Below are 21,390 nucleotides of genomic sequence, written 5' to 3'. Positions count from 1 at the left end.
ACAAACACAGCTGTTTTAGCGCGAAAGCGGTCAGCTTGCCTGCAATTCGCATGCCCCCCTCTTCGCTGGCTTCTACACATACAGGACGTAGCAACTACACGCGCAGTGGCGTGCGCGCGCCTCACAGCTGCTACACACACGCGCCCCGTGTGATGCGCGTGGCTGTATTTGTTCAATGCGGCAACCGAAAACATGCACCAGGAGGGCAGCAATCTCAGCAGGCACGCTTCTTCGGCCGCCCGTGCAAACAAAAGGGAAAGAGCGCGAGAGTGCGAGAGAAAGCACGATACAGACAACGCGTTCACACACATACAGAGCGTGCGTGTGCGTGGCTCCGTTGTTGCCTGCTGCGGAGGATGCTTGCCTGGTGGCAGAAAACGAATTTGAATCGGATTTGAATCGGTTTTCGCAAAAAAAGCGACGCTGAAAAGGGACGCCACGCGAGGACGGGCGAGTGAGAGAGAGAGAGAGGGATGGAGCGTGTTTAGAGAAAGCGAGCAAAAAGGAGCAAGCGAAAAAACAAGGAGAGGGAGATGGTTTCGTAGTGATTTTGAATTTGTGACCGTTAGTTTGGGTTGCTGGAAAAAAGGGGGAAAAGAATCCGTTTAGATAAATTTTGCCACGATTCTCACTTCCATTTTTGTCACAATGAGCCAATCAATTTTCGTTAGTATTTGAACAATTACTTTAAATAAATAAATATTCGCTTTTCTTGTTGGATTTTTCCTATCAAAACTAATCATGCCTTATTGGAAAAAATACTAAAATTAATTTTTTCATCATTTTTGCGAACTACCAACCAAATATTGATTATGTTGTCATTTTACATTTATTCACCGATATCAGTACTTCAAATTACAAATCAATCAACAATCCGTTTTTGCAGAAAAGACCAAAATTAACAAAAATCTAATAAGACGTAATGTTTTTATTTATTTCTTCTTTAGTCAAAGTTACAAACAATTGCTGTAATACATCAAGAGAACATGCACTTTTATTTCGAAAGCAAGTGAAACAACAGATTCGGCGATAGAATTAGGGAAGCAACAAGAGTATTAAAATTTGGTTCCGTTCTATTAAAAAGTGAATGAATTAATTGGAGAAATAGTGTTGATAAAGGAGAAAAGAAATAAAAAAAAAGCATTAAAACACAATAAAATGGAGCTTTTTTTAAACTATTTACAGCAAAGCTGCTCTCTTTACAATCATTTGCAAATTGTATTGGTAATACGGGGAATAGCGGTGGATGGTTATCCTGTTTCCGGAAGACAAAACAACATTGGCCCCTTCCCCATCTTTTTCCTGTGTAAAACCCCTCGCATGTAGACATCAGGTACATCTACGCAGATACAAAAAAATAAGGCAAATTGTTCCCTCAACTCCAGTAAGAACACTTCCAGCAACACTTTTGGCACCGAATTCGCTCCTGGGTCATTCCATCCCGAGCAGCTTCTTGTACTGCTCCAGCAGGTTCATCTCCTCGTCGAGCGGCAGATCGAGATGCGCATCGGCCGTCGTGCGTATGTCCTGCGAGAAGCTCTTGAACAGCAGGTCGAGCATTTCCTTCTTGCGCTTTCGCTCCTGCCTCTTCGCCTCGTCTGCGGAAGTGTCGGATGAGGTGGATGTGGTTCGTTTGCTCGTCGAGGGCTGCTGGTCGGAAGCCGCCGCCGCCGGTTGTTGGTCCGTGCCTTCCGATACGCTTCCTTTGCGACTACTACTACTACTACTACCGCCCTGTCGCTCCAGCACATCGATCGCACGCTGCAAACCCTCACTGTACCGTCCGTTCTGTACGTTCGTGAGCAGATAGTTCGTAGCGCGGTCGTAATCGTTTGCCATCAGCTTCAGGGCGACCTGGGCCACCTGCCCACCGAACCCGAGCGCTTCCAGCTTCGCCTGCAGCTCCTCGTCCACCAGCACCGTGCGCAGCAGCTCGGCCTGCAGCGCCTCCCCGTTCCGTTCCAGCTCGTTCAGCGCACCGTTGATGTCGTTCGCGCTTCGCTTCAGCGCCAGCGCCGCCAGCTCCTCCGGATAGCCCATCTCCATCAGCTGATCGACCAGCTCGAGCTTGAGCCGCAGCGTATCGCCGCCCTCCGACGCGTCATGCCCGATCGTGCGGTACAGCTGGCGTTCCCGCTCCGAGCGTCGCTCGTTCACCCGGCGCGTCTCGCGCTGGCTGTGGATGAACTCGATCGCTGCCTCCACGTCGTTCGAGCAGGCGCGCAGCGCTATGCGGCACTCCTTCATCCCGTACCCACACTCCATCAGCCGGCTCAGACAGTCGTCGTCGATGCGCAGCTTCAGCAGCTCCGTTTCCACCACCCGGAACATGGTCCGCGCATCGTCGCGCTTGTTCTGGTGGAAGTACAGGACGGCTTTCAGCAGGTGCAATCGCACCAGCAGTATCTTCTCGTTCGACTGTTCGCCACGGATTGCCGCCACGCGGGCCATGTTTTTGCCGTAGCTCTGCTGGAACTTGAGCTCGCACACTTTCAGCCGCTCCTCCGCGTCGGGCAGTTGGTTTAGGTTCTGCGGGGGGGAAAATAATGTTTAGAATGATAGACGGAAATTTGAAGGCGAAACGGTCGCAAACCTTCAGTCTTAAATAGCACCACACAATGTCGAGGTTAAGCAGTGCGTAGTTGTCGACCACGTTCAGCAGCTGGGAGTTGCAGTTCCGGAAGTCGTGGTCCGCTTCCAGCAGCAGCAGCAGCGCTTCCTCGCAGCTGTCCGCCTTCATTGCCGCCTTGCCCTTCTCGTACAGGGTGAGTCCCATGAGGAGTGCTTGCTTTTCATTCTTTGGCAGAAAGATCGCATTGCCTGATTGGTCCTCAATCTGGAGAAGGTTGTGGAAAAGATGTGTGAGTGGGTTAATAGTTAAATGCAGTGCTGCAAAATGTCACTGTCAATGTCACAAAATTCACGTCACGTACTCAATTATGATGATCAGAGCTGATACTCAAAAGGATTGGTGTGACCAATGCATGCTTCGTGACATTTTTGCGACCAACGCTTGGTCAGTCAGTATGTCATGACTTTTTTTTGCTGTGATCAGTTCCGCAAAATGTCACTGACATGACAAATTCATGTCATGACAAATTCCGGCTGCAACAAAATAATGTCAGCGTCATGAACTCTACTGTGATGATTTGAGGTGAGACTCAAACCGTTGATGCGACCATCACATGACATGGTGACATTTTGTTCAACTAACTTTTGGCCAGTCACTTGGTCGTGACATTGTTTCGTTCGGTAATCATCCCGATAGTGATGGGAGATATGAGGCGCGGACAGAAAATGTCGTGACCAAGTGAGTGATCAAGAGTTAGGTGCTAAACAAAATGTCATCAATGTGAAGCTTATCACCACAATCAACATCATTTTCATTATCAAAACAAAGCTTTGAGAGCTAATAGAGCATAGAATAAAGCAAATTTTGGCAACATGAATTGAATAAGACACATATCATTTGTGCCAGGAATGCACAGCGGAACTGAATGGTAAAGAAAAGTAAACGAGCGGAGAAGATCGTTAAACCAATCGTTACACAACTGACAGAATTCAGGAAATACTTAAATTTCAAATTGCTATTTCAACACGAAACACCCATAAACGTCTATTGCACAGGCAATAACACATAAATTGCAGCTAAATGATGCAACCGGTTGCATCATTTGTTGCATCATGTTTGATTATACTTAACAAAACGAAAAAAGCTTCATTTTGTCCCGCATCATTGCAGCATGAATTTACATTTTAAGGCTAAATATTCCATCTTTTCATGCCAAGCTATTGCAAGAGCGTTCCTGGATAACGTTTGCGATTGTCAAACTGTTTCGTATAGGTTCATTATAATCAATTACGCTACTTACGCTCAGAAAGTTCGAGCTATCGTTCTCGTTGATCAGCATCTCGGCATCGGAGCGAATCTTGTGCACACGATCGTACGTCGAGCATTCGCGCTTCGCTTCCTCCTCGCTGCACGCCATCACCAGGGCCATCACGGTGGCCCCGTTCGATACCTTCTGCTCCTGGAGTGTACGCACTCCGTTTATGATCTTGCCCGAGCATACCAGCTTGATTCTAAAAATAACCACAAAGAAAGCATCTCACTATTCCAGTTCACCCATTCCATTCCTAACCTAACCACTCCCACTCACTTCCGAGCATCGAGCGACAGCCGTTGTCCGATCAGCTCGCAAAGCTGGCCGCCCGTTTCCGTGACCTGCACCTTCAGATCAAACTCCCGGTTCGAACCGGTCTGGGTCGGTGCACGGACACGTACCGTCGCGAGGCCCGTCCGCTGGAACTCATCCTTCGACTGCAGCTTGTCCAGCGCATTCCGCTGCAGTGCGGTCAGCGTCCGGAGGCAGAGCTCCGTCGCAATACCGAGCTCGGCGCCGAACTGTACGGCCAGCCGGAGCATCTCTACGCCGTTGCTGTGCCGCTGCTCATCACCTTCCACCTGCATGTATGGCACCTCCCATAGCTTAATTTTACGCTCGTTCAGTTTTGCACGCAGCTGGATGAGATGATTTTCGTGCTGTAACTCGGACGACATTGTGGTTTGCGTGGTGGTGGTGATTGATGTCCGATGGCACACCGCGCTGTTGAACGCGTAGAATTGACTTTTTTGTTTTGATACGCTTCACAAAAAAACACACAGCCAACGAAGTGAAGAGAATGTTCGAATCACTCAACAGAAACAGGCAGGAAGACAGGTTAACCCGGACATGGCAGAAGGAACTGTGCCGCTGCCGGTTGTCGGGGGATTTTTCGTGCTTTTTTGTGCTGAATAATTCCAAACAAAGAATGACGAGAACAACAACAAAACAAAGTGTTTTGACAGCTACGAGAAACGGGAATCGAGGTGTGTACAGGGCGGTGCGACGGTTTTACAGGGTGACTACATGTATTTACCACGTAGGGTGTGTTTACACGAAGGAACAGTTGGTCAGGCCGTTGCAAAAGGAGCAGTCAGCTTTTTTTTCGCTTTTCTAACAAAGTGTCGAATCTGATAGAGCGAAATCTTTCTTGTTTTCTGGAGAGGATTTTGTGTGCAAGAACTATTACGAACAAGAATTTTGTGACCAATGTAGAATTTACAAAATCTACATTGAAGATTCAGAGAGAAAACACGAGTTTTTAAGACTTATGTAATTTACACCAAGCATATTTGCGACCAAGATTTTTATGATCAAGGATCTTTGTTATCAAGAATTTTTGTGACCAAGGATTTTGTGACTAACAATTTTTTAGGACCAAGAATTTTTGTGATCAAGGATTTTGTTACCAAGAATTATTGTGACCAAGAATTTTGTGACCAAGGATTTTCCCAAGTGCCACAAATCCACTAAACGACCACTAAACGGCTTCTAAACGGCTCAAGTTCTCTACCTAAACGGAATATAGAAAGACTTCGTTTAGCAGACGGCAAACGACTCAAGCATTCTAAAAATAGCGAAAAAGCTGGATCGCATTGAAGTTATGCATCGCTAGAACTAGAACGGTGATACGATTGTTTAAATACTAAACTCCAACGGAAACCACCAGTACTGAAGCAAGTGAGATTTGAGTAAGGATCGTTGGTGTTGATACCCACGTATCTGGCCACACGACCATTCATATAGATTTTGCTCAGAAAGTTAGAAGGCTATATAGGTCATGATAAGATGAAACTTGTCGAAACACATTGCAAGAAAAGGATAGCAATATAATGATGAGTTGTAATACGCCATCTATTGATCAAACCAATGAAGCTGTGGAGCTTTCATTTTTTTCTATGGATATTCAATTTTCCAGTCGTTTAAGCTTAATCTGTGGCGCTTGGGTTGTGACCAAGAATTTTGCGATCAAGGATTATTGTGATCAAGATTGTTGTGATCAAGGATTCTTTCGACCAATGATTTTTGTGACCAAGATTCTTGGAAATCCTTGGTCACAAAAATCCTTTGTCACAAAAATGCTGGGCACAAAAATCATTGATCACAAAAATCTTGATCGAAAAAATCCTTGGTCGCAAAAATCTTTGTGGCAAAAATCTTGGTCGCAAAAATCTTCACAAAGTTCTTGGTCATTTTATATAATCCATGCTTTATATAGTTCTAATGCATTGGTATCCAACCTGAGGATCGTGGATATAACAACATACATGGTCTGCGTTCTAACCGTCATCATAGCCGTTCAATGCTAGGGTTTGGTTCATCTATCGGAACGTTATCTCTATGAATACAGCCTGGTGTCAGGAGGTGCCATCATCAATTTGATTGCTTATTGAAAATTTTACTACTTAATTGATATGATATTTAGTCATCAACTTAAGCAGTTTATCCTCCGTTGTGTAATCATTTAAGCTTATGAGATTATCTACAACCAGCAGCGGGTTTACAGTGTCGGGGGCCCTAAGCAGTAAGAAGTGTTGAGGCCTCTTTGTACATGATTACTTGGGAGTAATGTTTGATTATTGAACATTTCCACTTAAATTTGGTTGCTGCCGGGGGGGGGGGGGGGGGGGCTTAGGGTTCGTCTAGCGCGGGGCTCCAACGTCCATTACCCACGGGGCCCTCCTTGCTAATACAGTGCCATATTCTATCAACTGTTATGGATAATGGACTAAAGATTCCGGGGCCCCTCATTAACGGGCCCCCCCGCAATTGCTTACTTTGCTTACCGTTAAATACGCCACTGTCTACAACGCTTGCTTTATGAAGAATCCAGTCTACAGCTTGAATGATGATATTATGACCTAATCGTTTTAATTCTTGGTAATATATAATCTTTCCTTATTGCACAACAAAATTGTATTTAAAAGAGATTGTCTTACATTTTAGTGATATAATGAAGCTTTTTAAACAAAACTAAAATGCTACTACACTACAGTGGAAAAAACTAAGATAAATCAACTCTGTCCCAATACCGGAAACCTTCCGCAAGAGACACAAAGATCCGTAAAACGTGTGCATATCACACGTGTAGTATCGTGTTTTAGTACTCCTTTTCAATACCTTTGTGATGTGGTGTTGTAACCTAAACTGCCCCACTTATTGCTGTTCCATAAATCAGTAATTCTCAAAGCCATGAATACCTGAACCCCGTCAATAGTCAAACCCATCAATGCGAGGGAAGTGGAAGATGCGCCGTAGTCGATGCCATTGCTTCACTGTCACCTGTACCATCACCACCACCAGCAGCAGCAGCTGTTGTGGCTTCAGCGCTGCTGATTTCGCTACCGGCCTGTCTGATGTCGGTTGCTTTATCGTGCGCACCTTATCATGTGGCGCAAACTTTATCAATTTATCCATCTGAAATTTTGTACACCATCCTACCGTGTTGGACTACATTTTTTGGCAGGTTATAAGCAAAAAGTAAGGTTTTATCATATCGGCTAAAGAGAGGAAGGGCGCGAGCTACAGAGTTAGCTTATCTCCGATGTGCCTTAGGGCTGGATATGAGTGAGCTAGGCGTTTTTGCCCGGAAATTGATCTAGGTGTGACGGGTTAGTTTGTGGTTGACCATCGAGGCAAGCAGTACGGCCATCTGAAGGGCTGGGGTTTCGGTGCTAGCACCGCATGCGCCGTAGCGCGTAGTACGGTGCGCATGGTAAAGTGAGTGTTTTGTGATTTGAAAGTGAAACGTAAGAATACTTAAGTGCAGTTAACGTGCTATTATAACGTGAGTGTTTTTTGCTAAAGGAAACCCCAAAAAAGAAACCCCAAAGCGATCGTTTGAGATTGAAACAGTGTCCTTGTCAGTATCAGTGTCGTACTACAGTTTGCTCTTTAATCTCATCCACACAAAACGAATAACAACAGTAGTGTAAAAAAAGTGCGTCTTAAGTATAACCACAAACAACAAGTGCCCCAATAATCTACGAATTGCACGGAAAGTGTACTAATTAAAAAAAAAAACATGGCCATCCTAACGGCTCAATCGACCAGTACGGCGGCCGCGACAACGCTCACCCAACCGGCCGGTACGTCCGGCTGGGGCAAGTTCGTGCTGCTTCTCTGGAAGAACTTTCTACTACACTGGAGAAGCAAAGTGTCCAGCCTGGTAGAGATCTTCATTCCACCCCTGTTCATGCTGCTGATGGTGGGGCTGCGCAGTTTAACCGAAATCGAACACGTCCCGCACGTTTCCGTCTACCAGCCGCTGGATATCACCAACTTTACCGCTATCAGGTAAGGATTAGTGTGGTGAAACAGATATCGAATCGACTGTCCATTCTTACCACAATGTTTTTTTTTTGTCATTGTTTCGCGTGGAGCAGGGGTCGTTTTATCGAGTTTGCAAAACAAAAAAGGGGGGGGGAAATAATTAATGTTTGAAAAAAACCCGTCGGTATGCTAAGCCACAGTGTGGAAACGTGATAAGATTCAGATGGGGATCAATAGCTTTCCATTGTGTCGCTGTGTAGTACACACGGGGATATTTTCGGTCGATTGAATCGTGCTTAATATTGCATTTTGTAACATTAGGCAATTTAATGACGTGAATGACAGTAAGTAAGTGAAAGTAGATGAGTAGAAATCATGGTAAAAATCAAAAGAATATGATAAAATTTCTATCATGCTCTTGTACTAAAGCTTTAAAAATTAAACAAAAAAAAACCGCAGATTTTGATGAAAAATGATATGTTTGGTTAAGGTTTCTTATTAATTATCGTGTGTTATTTCAGAGTAAATTCAATGTTTGAATTCTAACAGAGCACGGTAAACGATTGAAAAAAGCACAAATATTTTAGCACAACTTTCAACCTTTTTAGAACAATTATCGTATTGGTCCTGTTGTTTTGGATATCATGGACACCTTATTGAGGCAAATGAGGCCAATTGGCTCAAAAACTCCTTAAAAATAAAGAAAAAGAAATGGACACCTTATTAACTATTATTTTTCACTTTTGGGGCAAGATAAATGATTTTTATACATGTTTCAATATGTTTCATGAAGGTGAGAGTTATGTTATTATGATAATTGTTGTGTCCAATTAGTGATTTTGATGAGTTTCTCAGCTAAGAGCCAATGACATCGTTAAAACCTCAATTATTGCATTTAATAATAGCCAATTATATAAAACATTCGCAACAAAGGAGTTTTTTTACAATATTTAGTAGATCCTTCAGTTGATTTTTATAACTTTGTAATACAAGATAGATTATTCCAAACTCCCTAGTGCTTTTTGAGACGATGACTTGGATGTTGTATTAAGTTGTATACAGATTGGTAACAATTTTTTAACTTGTATTTTATTTGAATCAATTTCAATATCATACCAATATATATCAATTTCATGTCAAAAACATTATAAACATACTGACAACAAAGCATCCCTACAATGAGCTAATGAAGGTCGTTAAACCAAGTAGAAGAAGATGTGAAGGCAGTTTTAAAGGCCGTTGAACTCTATCTTTATCCTCATCATATTAACTTCTCAATTATCGAACCATAAAGAAAGATTACTCTACTAAAACTAATACAATCCTCTGTCATATACCCTCATTATCCCCCAGGAGGAACATGGTCATACCGTTCCAAGACACTCTCGCCTACTCCCCAAACGGGCCAGCCCTCCGCACCCTCATGGAGCCGGTCGGTGAGTGGATGAATCTGGAGCTCCAGCCCCTCCCGAATGGGTCTGCCCTGCAAGACTTCCTGCTCGGTACGAACTCGTTCGCTGGTGTAGAGTTCGACATACGGCTGAATGGATCGAGCACGCTACCGCAGCGCTTAAACTACCGCTTACGCTTTCCGGGTGAACAGCGGTCACAGTTCACCGTCGGCCATAGCTGGCAGACGGATCGACGCTGGGGCTCGCGCCCCGATGGCGGTGCCCGGTTTGCCGAGGAAAGCGATGGTGGACCATCGCCCGGTTACTTCCGCGAAGGGTTCCTAACGCTGCAGCACTTTATCTTCAAATCGTTCGCGCAACAGTTCAAAACGATCCCCGATCCGATACCGGACGTGTATCTGCAACGGTTTCCCTATCCCCCGTTTCGGGAGGATAGTTTCCCCTCGAGCTTAACCACCTTTCTGCCGATCTCGGTAATGTTGGCGTTTATCTACCCGTGCATCAGCATCGTGAAGAACATTCTGTTCGAGAAGGAGAAACAGATCAAGGAAGCGATGAAGATCATGGGCCTCCAGAACTGGGTGCTGTGGACTTCCTGGTTCGTCAAGTGCTTCGTGTTTACGCAGATCTCGATCGGGCTGGTAGTACTGTTCCTGAAAGTGCCCTGGTACTCGACGCCGAACGTTTCTGTGCTGACGTACTCGGATGCCGGTGTGATCTGGTTGATCTTCTTCGTGTACGGCATATCGATCATTACCTTCTCCTTCATGCTGAGCACGTTGTTTTCTAAGGCTAATTCGGGTGGTGCGGTTGCGGCCATCATCTGGTTCCTGGCGTTTGCACCGTACATCATTATGGTGCAGGATTACCGCAACCTAACAGTCTCGCAGAAGCTTGGATCGGCGCTGCTTCTCAACTCTGCGATCGGGTTCGCGATGCGGTTGGTCGGTGTGTACGAAGGCACTACGCAGGGCGTTCAGTGGTCGACACTATTTCACGATAGCGATGTGGATGATATCAACATAGGGCAGATGCTGCTAATGTTGCTTGGTAATGCGGCGATCTACATGCTGATTACGCTCTACATTGAGCAGGTGTTCCCGGGAGACTTTGGACTAGCGCAACCGTGGTACTTCTTTGTGACGAAACGCTTCTGGTGCGGTGAACGACCATCCTCCGATGGTAAGTAGCAATGCATAGATGTAGAAGCAAACAGTATCTTTAACGATCATAATTTTATCTTTCCACAGAACCCGTAAGCCAAAGTGTTTCCAGTAAAATGAACGACAACATCGAGGCAGAGCCAAAAGGACGCATCCCCCGCATACAGATCCGCGAGCTTCGGAAAGTGTACTCCAACAAGAAGATTGCAGTAGAAGGATTATCATTTAACATGTTCGAGGGACAAATAACGGCCCTGTTGGGACACAATGGTGCCGGCAAGACTACCACCATGTCGATGCTGACGGGTATGAAGCGTCCCAGCTCCGGCACGGCCATCATCTGGGGACACGACATACGAACGGAGATGAAATCGGTTCGGCTATCGCTGGGCTACTGTCCACAGCACAACATCCTCTTCGATGGACTGACGGTGCGTGAACATCTGTACTTCTACGGACGTCTGAAAGGGCTCTCGAAGTTGCAAGCCCAGTACGAAATTGACAAGTACATTAAAGCGCTGGAGCTGGTGGACAAGGCGGATGTCCGTTCGTCCAGCCTGTCCGGTGGTATGAAGCGAAAGCTCTGTGTCGGTATCGCCCTATGTGCCGGCTCGCGGGTAGTGCTGTGCGACGAACCAACGTCCGGCATGGATCCGGCAGCAAGACGTGCGCTGTGGGATCTACTGATCGCAGAGAAGACGCGCCGCACCATGATCCTTTCGACACACTTCATGGACGAAGCGGATATGCTCGGTGATCGTATCGCGATCATGGCGGACGGTAAGCTGAAGGCAGTTGGATCGTCGTTTTTCCTGAAGAAAAAGTACGGTGTTGGCTATCGGTTGATATGCGTGAAGCAGCCGGACTGTGATGTGGACCGGGTGACGGAGGTACTGCGCAAGCACATCCCGCCCATACAGGTGGAGTCGAACGTCGGCTCGGAGCTGTCGTACCTGCTGCAGGAGGAACATTCGCGCGGCTTTCAGACGATGCTGGAAGAGTTGGAAAAGCGTGGTGAGGAGCTGTGCATCTGCGACTTTGGCATATCACTTACCACGCTCGAGGAGGTGTTCATGAAGGTTGGTTCCGACTCGACCGGTGTGCCGCAGGTGGGCGAGGAGGCAAGTCTGCACAGCCTGCACTCGTACAGCACCGGGACGGACCTTGAGTCACGTACTACGGTTGATGACTATGAGCTGTTGGAAGGATGGCGGCTATTCGTCTATCAGATTTGGGCACTATTCCTGAAGAAGATCTACCAGACGTATAGGAATTGGTTCTTGCTGGTAGTGCAGGTACTGATTCCGGTGCTTTTTGTGGCGGTAACGATTGCGGTGGTGCGGAACTGGGGCGGTTCGGGGGATATGCCACCGCGCGCCCTTGGGCTGCGATTTTACAATCCCTCCTTGACGTTGATACAGCGCGAACCAGATGATCAAGCTGATCCACTCCAACAACAGTAAGAAGATGAACCAGATATGCTAGAATGATTGAAAGAATGTTTAAAGAATTGTATTTTCGTTTTTTTTTTTTATTAGGATTCTGGACAACTACATGAAGCTGTTTCGCAGTATGCCAAGCATACCGTTACGAATCGTGGATTGGATGGAGGACGTGTTTCTACACTTTGCCGACCTGAACTTGATGATGGTCAATCGGCAGTTTATCGTGGGGGCTGGCATCTTGAATCACAATCTGACGGCTTGGTTTAACAATGAGGCACTCCATTCACCACCGGTCGCGTTGCAGATGATGCACAACGCTTTGCTTACCACGTTTACGGGAACGCGAGGGTACAACATTTCCATCACGAACTTCCCACTGCCGTACACGGATGAAACGAGGGTGAGTCTTGTTGGATTTAGGAGATTTGGTTTTAGAATTCAAAAAGATCATAATATGAAGAATTATTACCAGTCGCGTGTTGAATGTTGGATTATGGAACTAGTGAATCCTGAATATTTGAAGAGTTATTTGAAATTTTAAGTGTTTTAAGTCTGAGAGGTTTTATAAATTTCTAGCAAATTAATGCGGTATTAAAGACTCAAGTATCCAAAGCTTCAAGCAAATCTCAAAATCATAGGTTGAACTCAATTATTGACATATTGATTGTTTAGAAGTCCTGCTGTAAATCAGACTGTCCCAACACAAATTTCGTGATTCATCAATAATCACGTCTTCTTCCCTTCCAATTCCAGCTTCAACTGATGCGTACGTTTAACAATCTAGGCTTCCAGCTGGCTTACTACACCGGCTTCGCAATGTCGTTCGTGGTGGGTTTCTACGTCATCTTCTACATTCGCGAACGCGTCACCAAAGCGAAACTGCTCCAGCTCGTCAGTGGTGTCAACCGGCTGACCTACTGGTTCACGGGATTCATCTGGGACTACCTGACGTACGCGTTCGTGTGCATCTTTATCATCGTAACCGTAGCAATCTTCCAAGAGCCGGGCTTCAGTACCGGCGGCGAAGTGTTCCGGCTCTACTCGGTGTTCCTGTTCGTTGGAGTGCCTGCGCTACCCCTGACGTACATCGTAACGCTGTACTACAATGTAGCACCGGCCGCATTTATCCGCATAAGCGTAGCGTACATCGTCACCGGGACGGCACTGTTCATCTTTGTGTATCTGCTCGGCACGGACATGTTCGAGCTGGAGGAACTCTCGGAGGTCCTATCGAACGTGTTCCTGATCTTTCCCCACTTTGCACTGTGCGATGCGATCGTCAATCTGAGCCATATGTCCGTTACGATCGATGCGTGTGATGCAGTACGTCCGCCGGGTGTAACCCCGCTGCCCATCTGCGAGGACGGGCTGTACTACTACCAGTGGGAACGGCCCGGTATTGGGCGGCATCTGTTTTACTGTCTCGTGATGACGGTCGCCTACTTTGCGATACTGTTGCTGCTCGACTTTAAGGTGCTAAAGTTGCTGGTGCAGAAGGGACGCGAGTGGTACCATCGCAAACACTTCAAAGCGGACACGGGTGACGGTACGCGGGAGATGGATTCGGATGTGGCAAGGGAGAAGGAGCGGATCGCTGCCATGACGGTGGAGGAACGAGCGCGCACCAATCTGGTGGCACATGAGATGACCAAGTACTACAATCGGTTCTTGGCCGTCAATCAGCTGAGCGTTGGTATCAACAGGTAAGGGGCGTGAGGATGATCTCATTAGGATTCCTATTTGTAACGTATCATCTCCTCCTTCCACAGCTCGGAATGCTTTGGATTACTTGGTGCTAATGGAGCGGGTAAAACGACCACCTTCAAGATGCTGTCCGGCGATGAGACGATCTCGTTTGGCGATGCCTGGATCAAGGGTCACAGCCTGAAGAGTGAGCTGAAAAAGGTCCACCAGCATATCGGTTACTGTCCACAGTTTGATGCACTGATCGAAGATCTTACCGGGCGGGAAACGTTAAAGCTGTTCTCGCTGCTGCGTGGCGTGCCGAGGTTCAATATCCCCACCGTCAGTATGTACCTGGCGCGGGAGTTTGGCTTTGAGAAGCATCTGGACAAACAGGTCAAAGCGTACAGTGGTGGCAACAAGCGCAAGCTAAGCACTGCCCTTGCGATGCTCGGCAATCCGTCGGTCGTGTACCTGGACGAACCGACGTCCGGTATGGATCCGGGGGCGAAGCGCAACCTCTGGAACGGTGTCTGCCGGGTGAGGGACAGTGGCAAAACGATCGTACTGACGTCACACAGCATGGAGGAGTGCGAGGCACTGTGTACGCGGCTGGCCATCATGGTGAACGGGGAGTTCAAGTGCATTGGTTCGACGCAGCACTTGAAGAACAAGTTCTCGCAGGGTTTCGTGCTGACGATCAAGGCGAAGCGCGTCGATGGTGGTGGCAAGGGGAAGGAAAGCGATACGCTTGATCTGCAGAACATTAAGGATCACATTGTGGCGAAGTTTCCGGATTCGCACCTGAAGTAAGTGGAGGCGAAGAAGAGACTCGATTTGACACTGAAGGAATTCACTAACGATCATTTCTTTCCAGAGAGGAATACCAGGACCTACTGACGTACTACATCCGCTCTAACAGCATGAAATGGTCGCAGATCTTCGGCGTGATGGAGCAGGCAAAGCAGCAGCTCAATATTGAGGATTACTCGATCGGACAAACGAGCCTGGAGCAGGTGTTCTTAGCGTTTACCAAGTACCAAAGAGAATGATCGCAATCGCTACGCTCAACTCGAAGAACTTAATGCCGTACCGTACTAATGTAAGAATGGAGAGATACTTTTAAGGGAAAACTATTGTAAGCAACGACCCTGATGGTGACCAGTGTGTTTTGTCATCATTTTCATCCAAAATCAAATACACGACAACGACCAATTTTTTTTTTTAGTTTTCTTCTTTTGTTGATTTCTGTACGTATGTGTGTGTTTTGTGATTTAAATCTACGGTTCTGTTCTGTAAGTATAGACCGGTAGTCATGTGTCTACTATGCGTTCCTTCTAGGAGATACTAGACTGGTAGAGTACTGTTATCCGAAACATTCGCCACTTACTCACTCGGCAATGTGAGTGCGTGTGCTGCGTGTGTGGGTTGGTATTCTTCTAAAATAGACCTGCTATATACGTTTGTTTTTAGCGTTTATTAAAAGGAGGGGTTAGATAATGTGCCATTATCATTGCCATCTAGACACCCATACGTCATACGCTCATACAGACCCACCATATATCCCGTTTTTTTCATTTGTGCGTTAAACGGCTATTGGGAGGCGTATTCATAGCTCCGGGATTAATGTAAGGAGTTTCGGCTGCTGCGTGCGTTCGAATACTACCAGCACTCGCGTGTATTACGCGTGACCCTAACCATTCATCAAGATGGTCCCTACAATAGGACGCTTTTCGCGACATCGAGAGATACAGCAGCTAGGCTATAGAGAGGTTATTACACAAGGTAAAACACGAACCATATGACGTCATATTCAATGATAACGCAGTACACACACATACGTAATAATCTTCCTGCTTCGTGTACGAAAGCCTGACGTGTTTTGTTGCCGCTCGTACTTGCTCCATAGCGACAACAGTATATACAGAGACAGTTCTACCTGCTAGTCTACCCTACGCTACACGGTTAAACATCAATACTCATTTTGCAAACGGTAATGGATAGTGCGGGTAGGGACACACACACACTTGCTAATAAGACGCATCGCGTCTTACGTTTGGCGTAACACATCTTAAACACTTACAACAGAGAAAGGACAAGTACGTAGTTGGGGAGTGGGAAAGAATTGTACAATTAGAACAGAGTGGAAAACACATATAGGGGAGCACTTTGGCTCGGTTGTGATGCTTGACAGACGCTGTTACTAGAACACCGCTGCTCGTCCTTGTTCGATGATCATCATTACGTACTACAAAAAATCGATCAATCCTAGCTTCCTCCCTACTGAGGAAGTGTGTACATAGTTTAAATACGATGAACATTAAAGATCGCAAAAATCTACTTCTGCTCTATCTCCTATACTCAAAAACACCCATCCATGTACACAGTTACATATATTTGGCACATACATCCGATACAATTTTGCGTTGCAGCAGCTACTACTAATAATTTGCACAGGAGGAAGGGGTGGTACAGACTCCCTAAAGAACGGGAAAACGGACAGGGTGCAGGGCACAATGCACAATTTAGTCGGAAGTGTTTTTGTTTAAGTTTCTAATGCACACATGGCTATTCGGCGCAACACGGCCGGCCCCCTCCCAACGTAACACGACGGTTGTGCTGAAGTAGTGGTTTATAGAGTATAACACATATAAGTAACAGTGAGGGGTTTGGGACAAACATCTCGCACCACGGTGGTGTAGTATAAGTATGTGCGTCCATAATAAGTAGATAGGGGTAAGGGTTGCTCTCTAGTTTGGCCGCGTCATAAAACTCATGTGTGTTGCTAGATGTGTGAGTGTGTGTGTGCGTGTGTGGTGGTGAGTACACTAAAAAATCTATAAATATAGAATAATACAGAGCTTAACCACTAGAACCGTTTGTTACTACAATAAAACGTCTTAATACAATGGTATATCGTTCGCTACTGGTGTTATATGTACAATTAGTCAGGGTAGTAGTCTGGTCGGCGTTGAACGAAAGGTACTGGTGGTTGCTACAGCTCTACAGCTGAAAAGTTCCTCTATACTGTTACCATGTTGTGAGTACTTCCTACTATTGGACTTCCTGAAGATGAGCGTAGAGTGTTACGGAACACGATTCTTACCATTCAGGTATTCTCCAAAACATTTCTTATGAACCCTGCTACACGTCTAATCTTTCACTCCCATTTCCATTTTCCAATTCCCAATAGTTGGAAGATCCGGAACGGAAAGGTTAGCACTTTCATGAGCTGAAAATGCTTCTTTCCCTTCTTTTAGCATGTAAAAAAGCAAAGCAAAACAAAATACCTCGTAAGTGTTGCGAAAGTAAGACTTAAAAGTAAAAACGCATAAAATTGGGACGCACAATTGGGAGAGCGGACAGCGGTAGAGAGATTGTAAAATAGTTTGCCATTTTTTTTCTTACACCATTCGATAAGAAAGCAAAACTTTGAAACACAATATCACAGATTGTCTGATTCGTACAGGTAGGGAGGGAGGCGCAACACCCAGAAGTAGTAGTGGTTGAAAGTTTTTTGGGAGTAGTACATCTGTGGAGGACGGTTGTTCGGGGGCTACGGTTGGTGTAATGGGAAGCTGGAAAGATCAGACGCGCGACGGGTGAAAGAAGTAGTTGATAGCATGTACACACCACTGACTGGAAGAAGGGAAGGGGGATGACTACCTTAAACCCTAACAAAAGCTTATCGTCCTATCGGCTCCACAATTCTTCGGAGCAATTCTGTGTGAGATTGCGTATCCATCTACGCGTCTCTATTCTGTACAAACACACGCACACACACGCACGCACGCACGCACGCACACTCAAAATCTCCTAGTTTCCACCGCTCTTATCAGTGGGGGGTAATGCGTGTGCGCCGCCAAAAAAAGGGGGTTAGACATTGGATATTATTACGTAATACTTAAAGCTGGACTTGCGAAGCCTGCTGGTGTGGACTTTGGTAAAGGTTGCGCGCCGCCCCTTCATCTCTCCCTGGGCGAGGTGAAACCTCTCTCAGGGGAAAATAGGGGAGAGGGCGGTGAGCATGAGGGGGGAAGGAGGGAGCTTGGAGTTTTACAGGACACGCAGGCTTAGCTCTGATGGTTCAGCTGTCGGGCGTTCATCACCTTGTACACCTCCTGGGCGGACACCTCCTTGTAGAAGCTTTCGCTTGGACTCTTGGAGTTGCCCCGTGCCGTCGCGACCGGATGTGATGTTCCTGGTGTTTGTTGCTGCTGCTGCTGCTGCTGCTGGAAGCCTGTTGCCGATCGCCAACGATTGCTGTTGCTCTCCGCAGCAGGATCACTGGCACTTCCCGTCGTCAATGGTTGCTGCTGCTGGGAGCTGTCACGTACCAGTGGCATTCGGGACCAGAAGCGTAGCAACATCGGCTTGTTGCCGGTCTGGTCCACCTCCCAGCCGGACGGGAGCCACCAGAAGGCGGGCCGCTGGGTCGTACTGTCCGGTGACTTCTTCGGGAAGATGTCCGGCAGACGATTGCTAGCCGAGCCGGGGAACCGAACACCGCCGCTTCCTATCTGCTGCTGCTGCTGCTGCTGCTGATAGTTGTTGCTTGCCGCACCGGATAGTGTCTCTTCGTCGCGCGATGGGAAGCGAATGCGCGTGCTGGACGAACCGACACCGAGCTGCTGCTCCTGTTGCTGCTGGTGGCGCCGCTTTTCCGCAACGATTTCGTTGATTTTACGCAACTGTTCGAGATAGTTGTTGTTGTTGTTGCCGGCGGGCGGTGTCGAAGCGAGCGGTCTCACCTGCAGCAAGCTGCTGCTTTGGGTCGTGCTGCTTGGAAGTTCGGTGGAGGTAGGCTCGCTTTTTGCGGTGGAAGAAGGGACCGATGGCATCGATGGGAGATGGTGATACACGAACCGATTGCTTGCCTCGTTTGCCTCGCGCAGTGCATGCAGTGTCTCGTGCCGATCCACTTTTTCGCTGTTTTTCCTGTCCTCTTTCGAGTCTTGACGTACCGACAGCACAGTCGGTTGCTCGGTCGAACGTTCGGCGGTGATCGCTTGCGTCGTTGTTTCCGGTGTGGCACGCGTCGTGCGATCCTGCTGGATGAGATGGTGATGACTAGCGGCGAACAGGTGAGCCGATCCACCCTTCATACCAAGATCCCAGCTCCCTTTGATGGGGGTTATGATCTGCACGGAGGGTTTCGTAGGTATGGGCAGAAGTGGACGCACGGGCGGTGGGACCGTTGTGCTTATGGTGATTGGTTCTTGATGAGTGCTGGTCGGTTCGTCGCTTGGTAGCGTTTCGGACGTTGGAACCGTATCCAGATCCATCTCCGCAAAGTCCGTAGTGGATGAATCGAGCGGTGCCAGCGAGCTACGATTGTTATCCATCAGCAGCAGCTCCTCAGCCAGCTCTAGCTTCATGTTTTCCATCTCCGACTCGTCCTGTTCGGTGGTACTCGTAACATCGGTCGTAAGCGTTGATTCATCCTCGTCCTGCTCCGTCGTACTGGTACTGCTGGCCTCACCTTGCTGCACTGTAGTCGTTGGCGCGTCCTGCGTGGTGAGTACGGTGCTCACTGCAGCATCACCATCCGTAGCAGCTGCATCAGTAGTACGATCAGTTGTTGTACCGGCGCCACCAGCGTGCTGAGCGACCGTAGACTCCGTTGCGCTGTCTGCGTCGGCCAGCGGTACATCAGCCGTAGTGGAGGATACAAATATGCTTTGCACCACCGTACTATTGCTTCCCTCCAGCTCGACTTGACCGACCAGCGTACCGTTGGGGAGGGTTTCGAACGCAACAAAGGAGATGTCACTGTGGTCGGTACTTTCGGCGCCGCTTTGGTCCACCACCGGCTGCTGTTCGGCTGCGCTGGCGGTGGACGTGGCAGGAAAGGGCTTCTCGGAGGATGGTTTGACCGGCTCGGCTAGCGATACGGTCGTTATCTTGGCCTTGTCCTGCTCGACCGTCGCCACATCGACCATCGCGCTGTCGTAGAAGCTTGGCCCGGGCACATCCTTGTACGTGAGCTGGGGAGTTGCCGGCATAACGGCGGGCGCTTGCTGCTGCGGTGGTTCCGGCGGCAGATCGATACTGAGCGGTAGGTTCACATGGAACGGTCCGGTCGAATCGTAATCGTAATCGTAATCATCCTCACCGGTACCACCGCCATTGCTGCCCCCGCCGTCCCCGTGCTGGGAGAAGAGGCTCTGCAGCTTCGTCACCAGTATGTCGGCCGTGTTGATGCTCACCACCTGGATGCACTTGCCGTTGTAGTCGACCTTGTAGTCCGGCGGGCAGGCGGACGTATTGTAGCTGTTCAGGAACGGGGTGATAAAGATGGATTTGGGAGTGATTTTTTTCGACTTGCCGCTGAGCGGCATCGGTGCTCGGCTGTCCTCCGACAGCCAGGCCGCCTCCCACGTCAGATGGTCCGGATTGTTGTCCAGCGGTTTGGAGGTGATGGGCAGCGCGTCCACCAGCAGCGCTGTGTGGAGCAGTAGGAGAAGAAAGCAGCAGCAGCAGAGTGCCGTCATCTTTCCGGTCGTAGCTGGTGCAGCCATCGTTGTGCTGCGCTTCATCGATACCGGGGGGTGGCTGTTGGCTGTTGTCGCTTTCGGTCGCTTCCGTAGGGTTACTACTGTTGTTAGTATGGCTGATTCACGTTTCCCACCGGAATCGCTAGTGCCACTAGTGCATGGTTTGGTTGGGCAATCTGTAACAGGAGAGAAAGAAAGGGAACCATGAACATTCAGTGCTTTGCAGTAAATCTAGCATGAATGGAGCACCGCCTCCGGATGTACACTAAAGAGGGGAGATTTTTTTGGAAGCAGTTTTGGAGCTGCTCTGTGGTTTTGTTTTTCTCGTTTGGCACCAAGTTGCAAATCGCGATTTCGCTGTAAAAATACAGCATATGTAGTGTGGTATTTTTTTCTGTGTGTTCAGTAAACTATGTGTGGAAAGCCGTTTTCATATTCTGTTCTGGAGAAGATTTCATTGAAGGGAGTTTTCTACTTTCTGCCAGGGATTTTTTGTCTTGAAATGGTTTTGAAGTTAATATAACATAATTGTAAAACAAAAATTCTGTTGCAATAAAGTTAATATTGCAGATTCTAAGGAGTTGTTTCGCTTCTTTGATTGCAATCACGGGAAATATGATCACCCACTGTACTGCCCATATTTAACCTTTTGATCGAACTTATAGGCTTTAATGTATATATTGGAATGTCTTCTCAACACCATGTATATTTTGTTAGTGAAGAATTTTTTTGTTTGGCAGATGTTTCATAAATAAATTTAAATGATCTGACACGTTTTCGCAGATTTCTTGATCAAACAATGTTACACCTAATTTTTGATTGCATTTTCAATATAGGCGAGCTCAACGAATAAAGTCTGAGCGTGGATTATTCAAAATTATGTTGATATTGTGCAACCAAGCAATTGATGTTTTGACGTTTAATGTTTATATTAAGTTTATGAAAATTAAATAATCTACCCTTACATAGACACGATAAACAAATATTGGAATAACGAATGTGATTGATAAAATAAGTTTTAAGACACCTGACAA

At 47.2% G+C, this 21,390-nt stretch overlaps 3 protein-coding genes across 9 annotated transcripts in view; 1 reads left to right on the top strand and 2 right to left on the bottom strand.

The window, feature by feature from the left end:
• Positions 1-908: 908 nt before the first annotated feature.
• On the bottom strand, positions 909-4,828 carry LOC120903888 (NEDD8 ultimate buster 1-like). Its single transcript, XM_040313554.1, has 4 exons — positions 4,161-4,828; positions 3,873-4,083; positions 2,594-2,836; positions 909-2,529 (listed from the first exon to the last, which is right to left on the bottom strand). The coding sequence occupies exons 1-4, from the start codon at positions 4,559-4,561 to the stop codon at positions 1,432-1,434; spliced, it is 1,953 nt and encodes a 650-aa protein (XP_040169488.1). The 5' UTR covers positions 4,562-4,828; the 3' UTR covers positions 909-1,431.
• Positions 4,829-7,908: 3,080 nt separating this feature from the next.
• LOC120903885 (ATP-binding cassette sub-family A member 3-like) lies at positions 7,909-15,078 on the top strand. The gene is made up of 7 exons (XM_040313546.1): positions 7,909-8,180; positions 9,510-10,750; positions 10,819-12,190; positions 12,270-12,576; positions 12,930-13,879; positions 13,946-14,668; positions 14,737-15,078. The coding sequence occupies exons 1-7, from the start codon at positions 7,909-7,911 to the stop codon at positions 14,909-14,911; spliced, it is 5,040 nt and encodes a 1,679-aa protein (XP_040169480.1). The 3' UTR covers positions 14,912-15,078.
• Positions 15,079-15,317: 239 nt separating this feature from the next.
• Positions 15,318-21,390, bottom strand: part of LOC120903886 (mucin-5AC-like) — a 79,950-nt gene continuing 73,877 nt past the window's right edge. For all 7 annotated transcript variants that reach the window (XM_040313547.1, XM_040313548.1, XM_040313550.1 and 4 more), the window contains one exon: positions 15,318-20,532. In XM_040313547.1, the coding sequence (XP_040169481.1) occupies positions 17,933-20,532 (2,600 nt within the window). In that variant the 3' untranslated portion in view covers positions 15,318-17,932. The remainder of the gene's footprint in view (positions 20,533-21,390) is intronic.

This window comes from Anopheles arabiensis, chromosome 3 (genome assembly GCF_016920715.1).
Source record: "Anopheles arabiensis isolate DONGOLA chromosome 3, AaraD3, whole genome shotgun sequence".
Lineage (NCBI taxonomy): Eukaryota > Metazoa > Arthropoda > Insecta > Diptera > Culicidae > Anopheles > Anopheles arabiensis.
The sequence above is the reverse complement of the archived record's forward strand: the minus strand, read 5'-3'. Positions and strand labels throughout refer to the sequence as shown.

Coding starts and splice junctions, on each gene's coding strand:
- LOC120903888 (XM_040313554.1), bottom strand. CDS start 4,561: ATGTCGTCCGAGTTACAGCACGAAAATCATCTCATCCAGCTGCGTGCA. Junction 4,084..4,160: donor CTGTCGCTCGATGCTCGGAA/GTGAGTGGGAGT, acceptor GGTTATTTTTAG/AATCAAGCTGGTATGCTCGG. Junction 2,530..2,593: donor GGTGCTATTTAAGACTGAAG/GTTTGCGACCGT, acceptor TCCCCCCCGCAG/AACCTAAACCAACTGCCCGA.
- LOC120903885 (XM_040313546.1), top strand. CDS start 7,909: ATGGCCATCCTAACGGCTCAATCGACCAGTACGGCGGCCGCGACAACG. Junction 8,181..9,509: donor ACCAACTTTACCGCTATCAG/GTAAGGATTAGT, acceptor ATTATCCCCCAG/GAGGAACATGGTCATACCGT. Junction 10,751..10,818: donor TGAACGACCATCCTCCGATG/GTAAGTAGCAAT, acceptor ATCTTTCCACAG/AACCCGTAAGCCAAAGTGTT.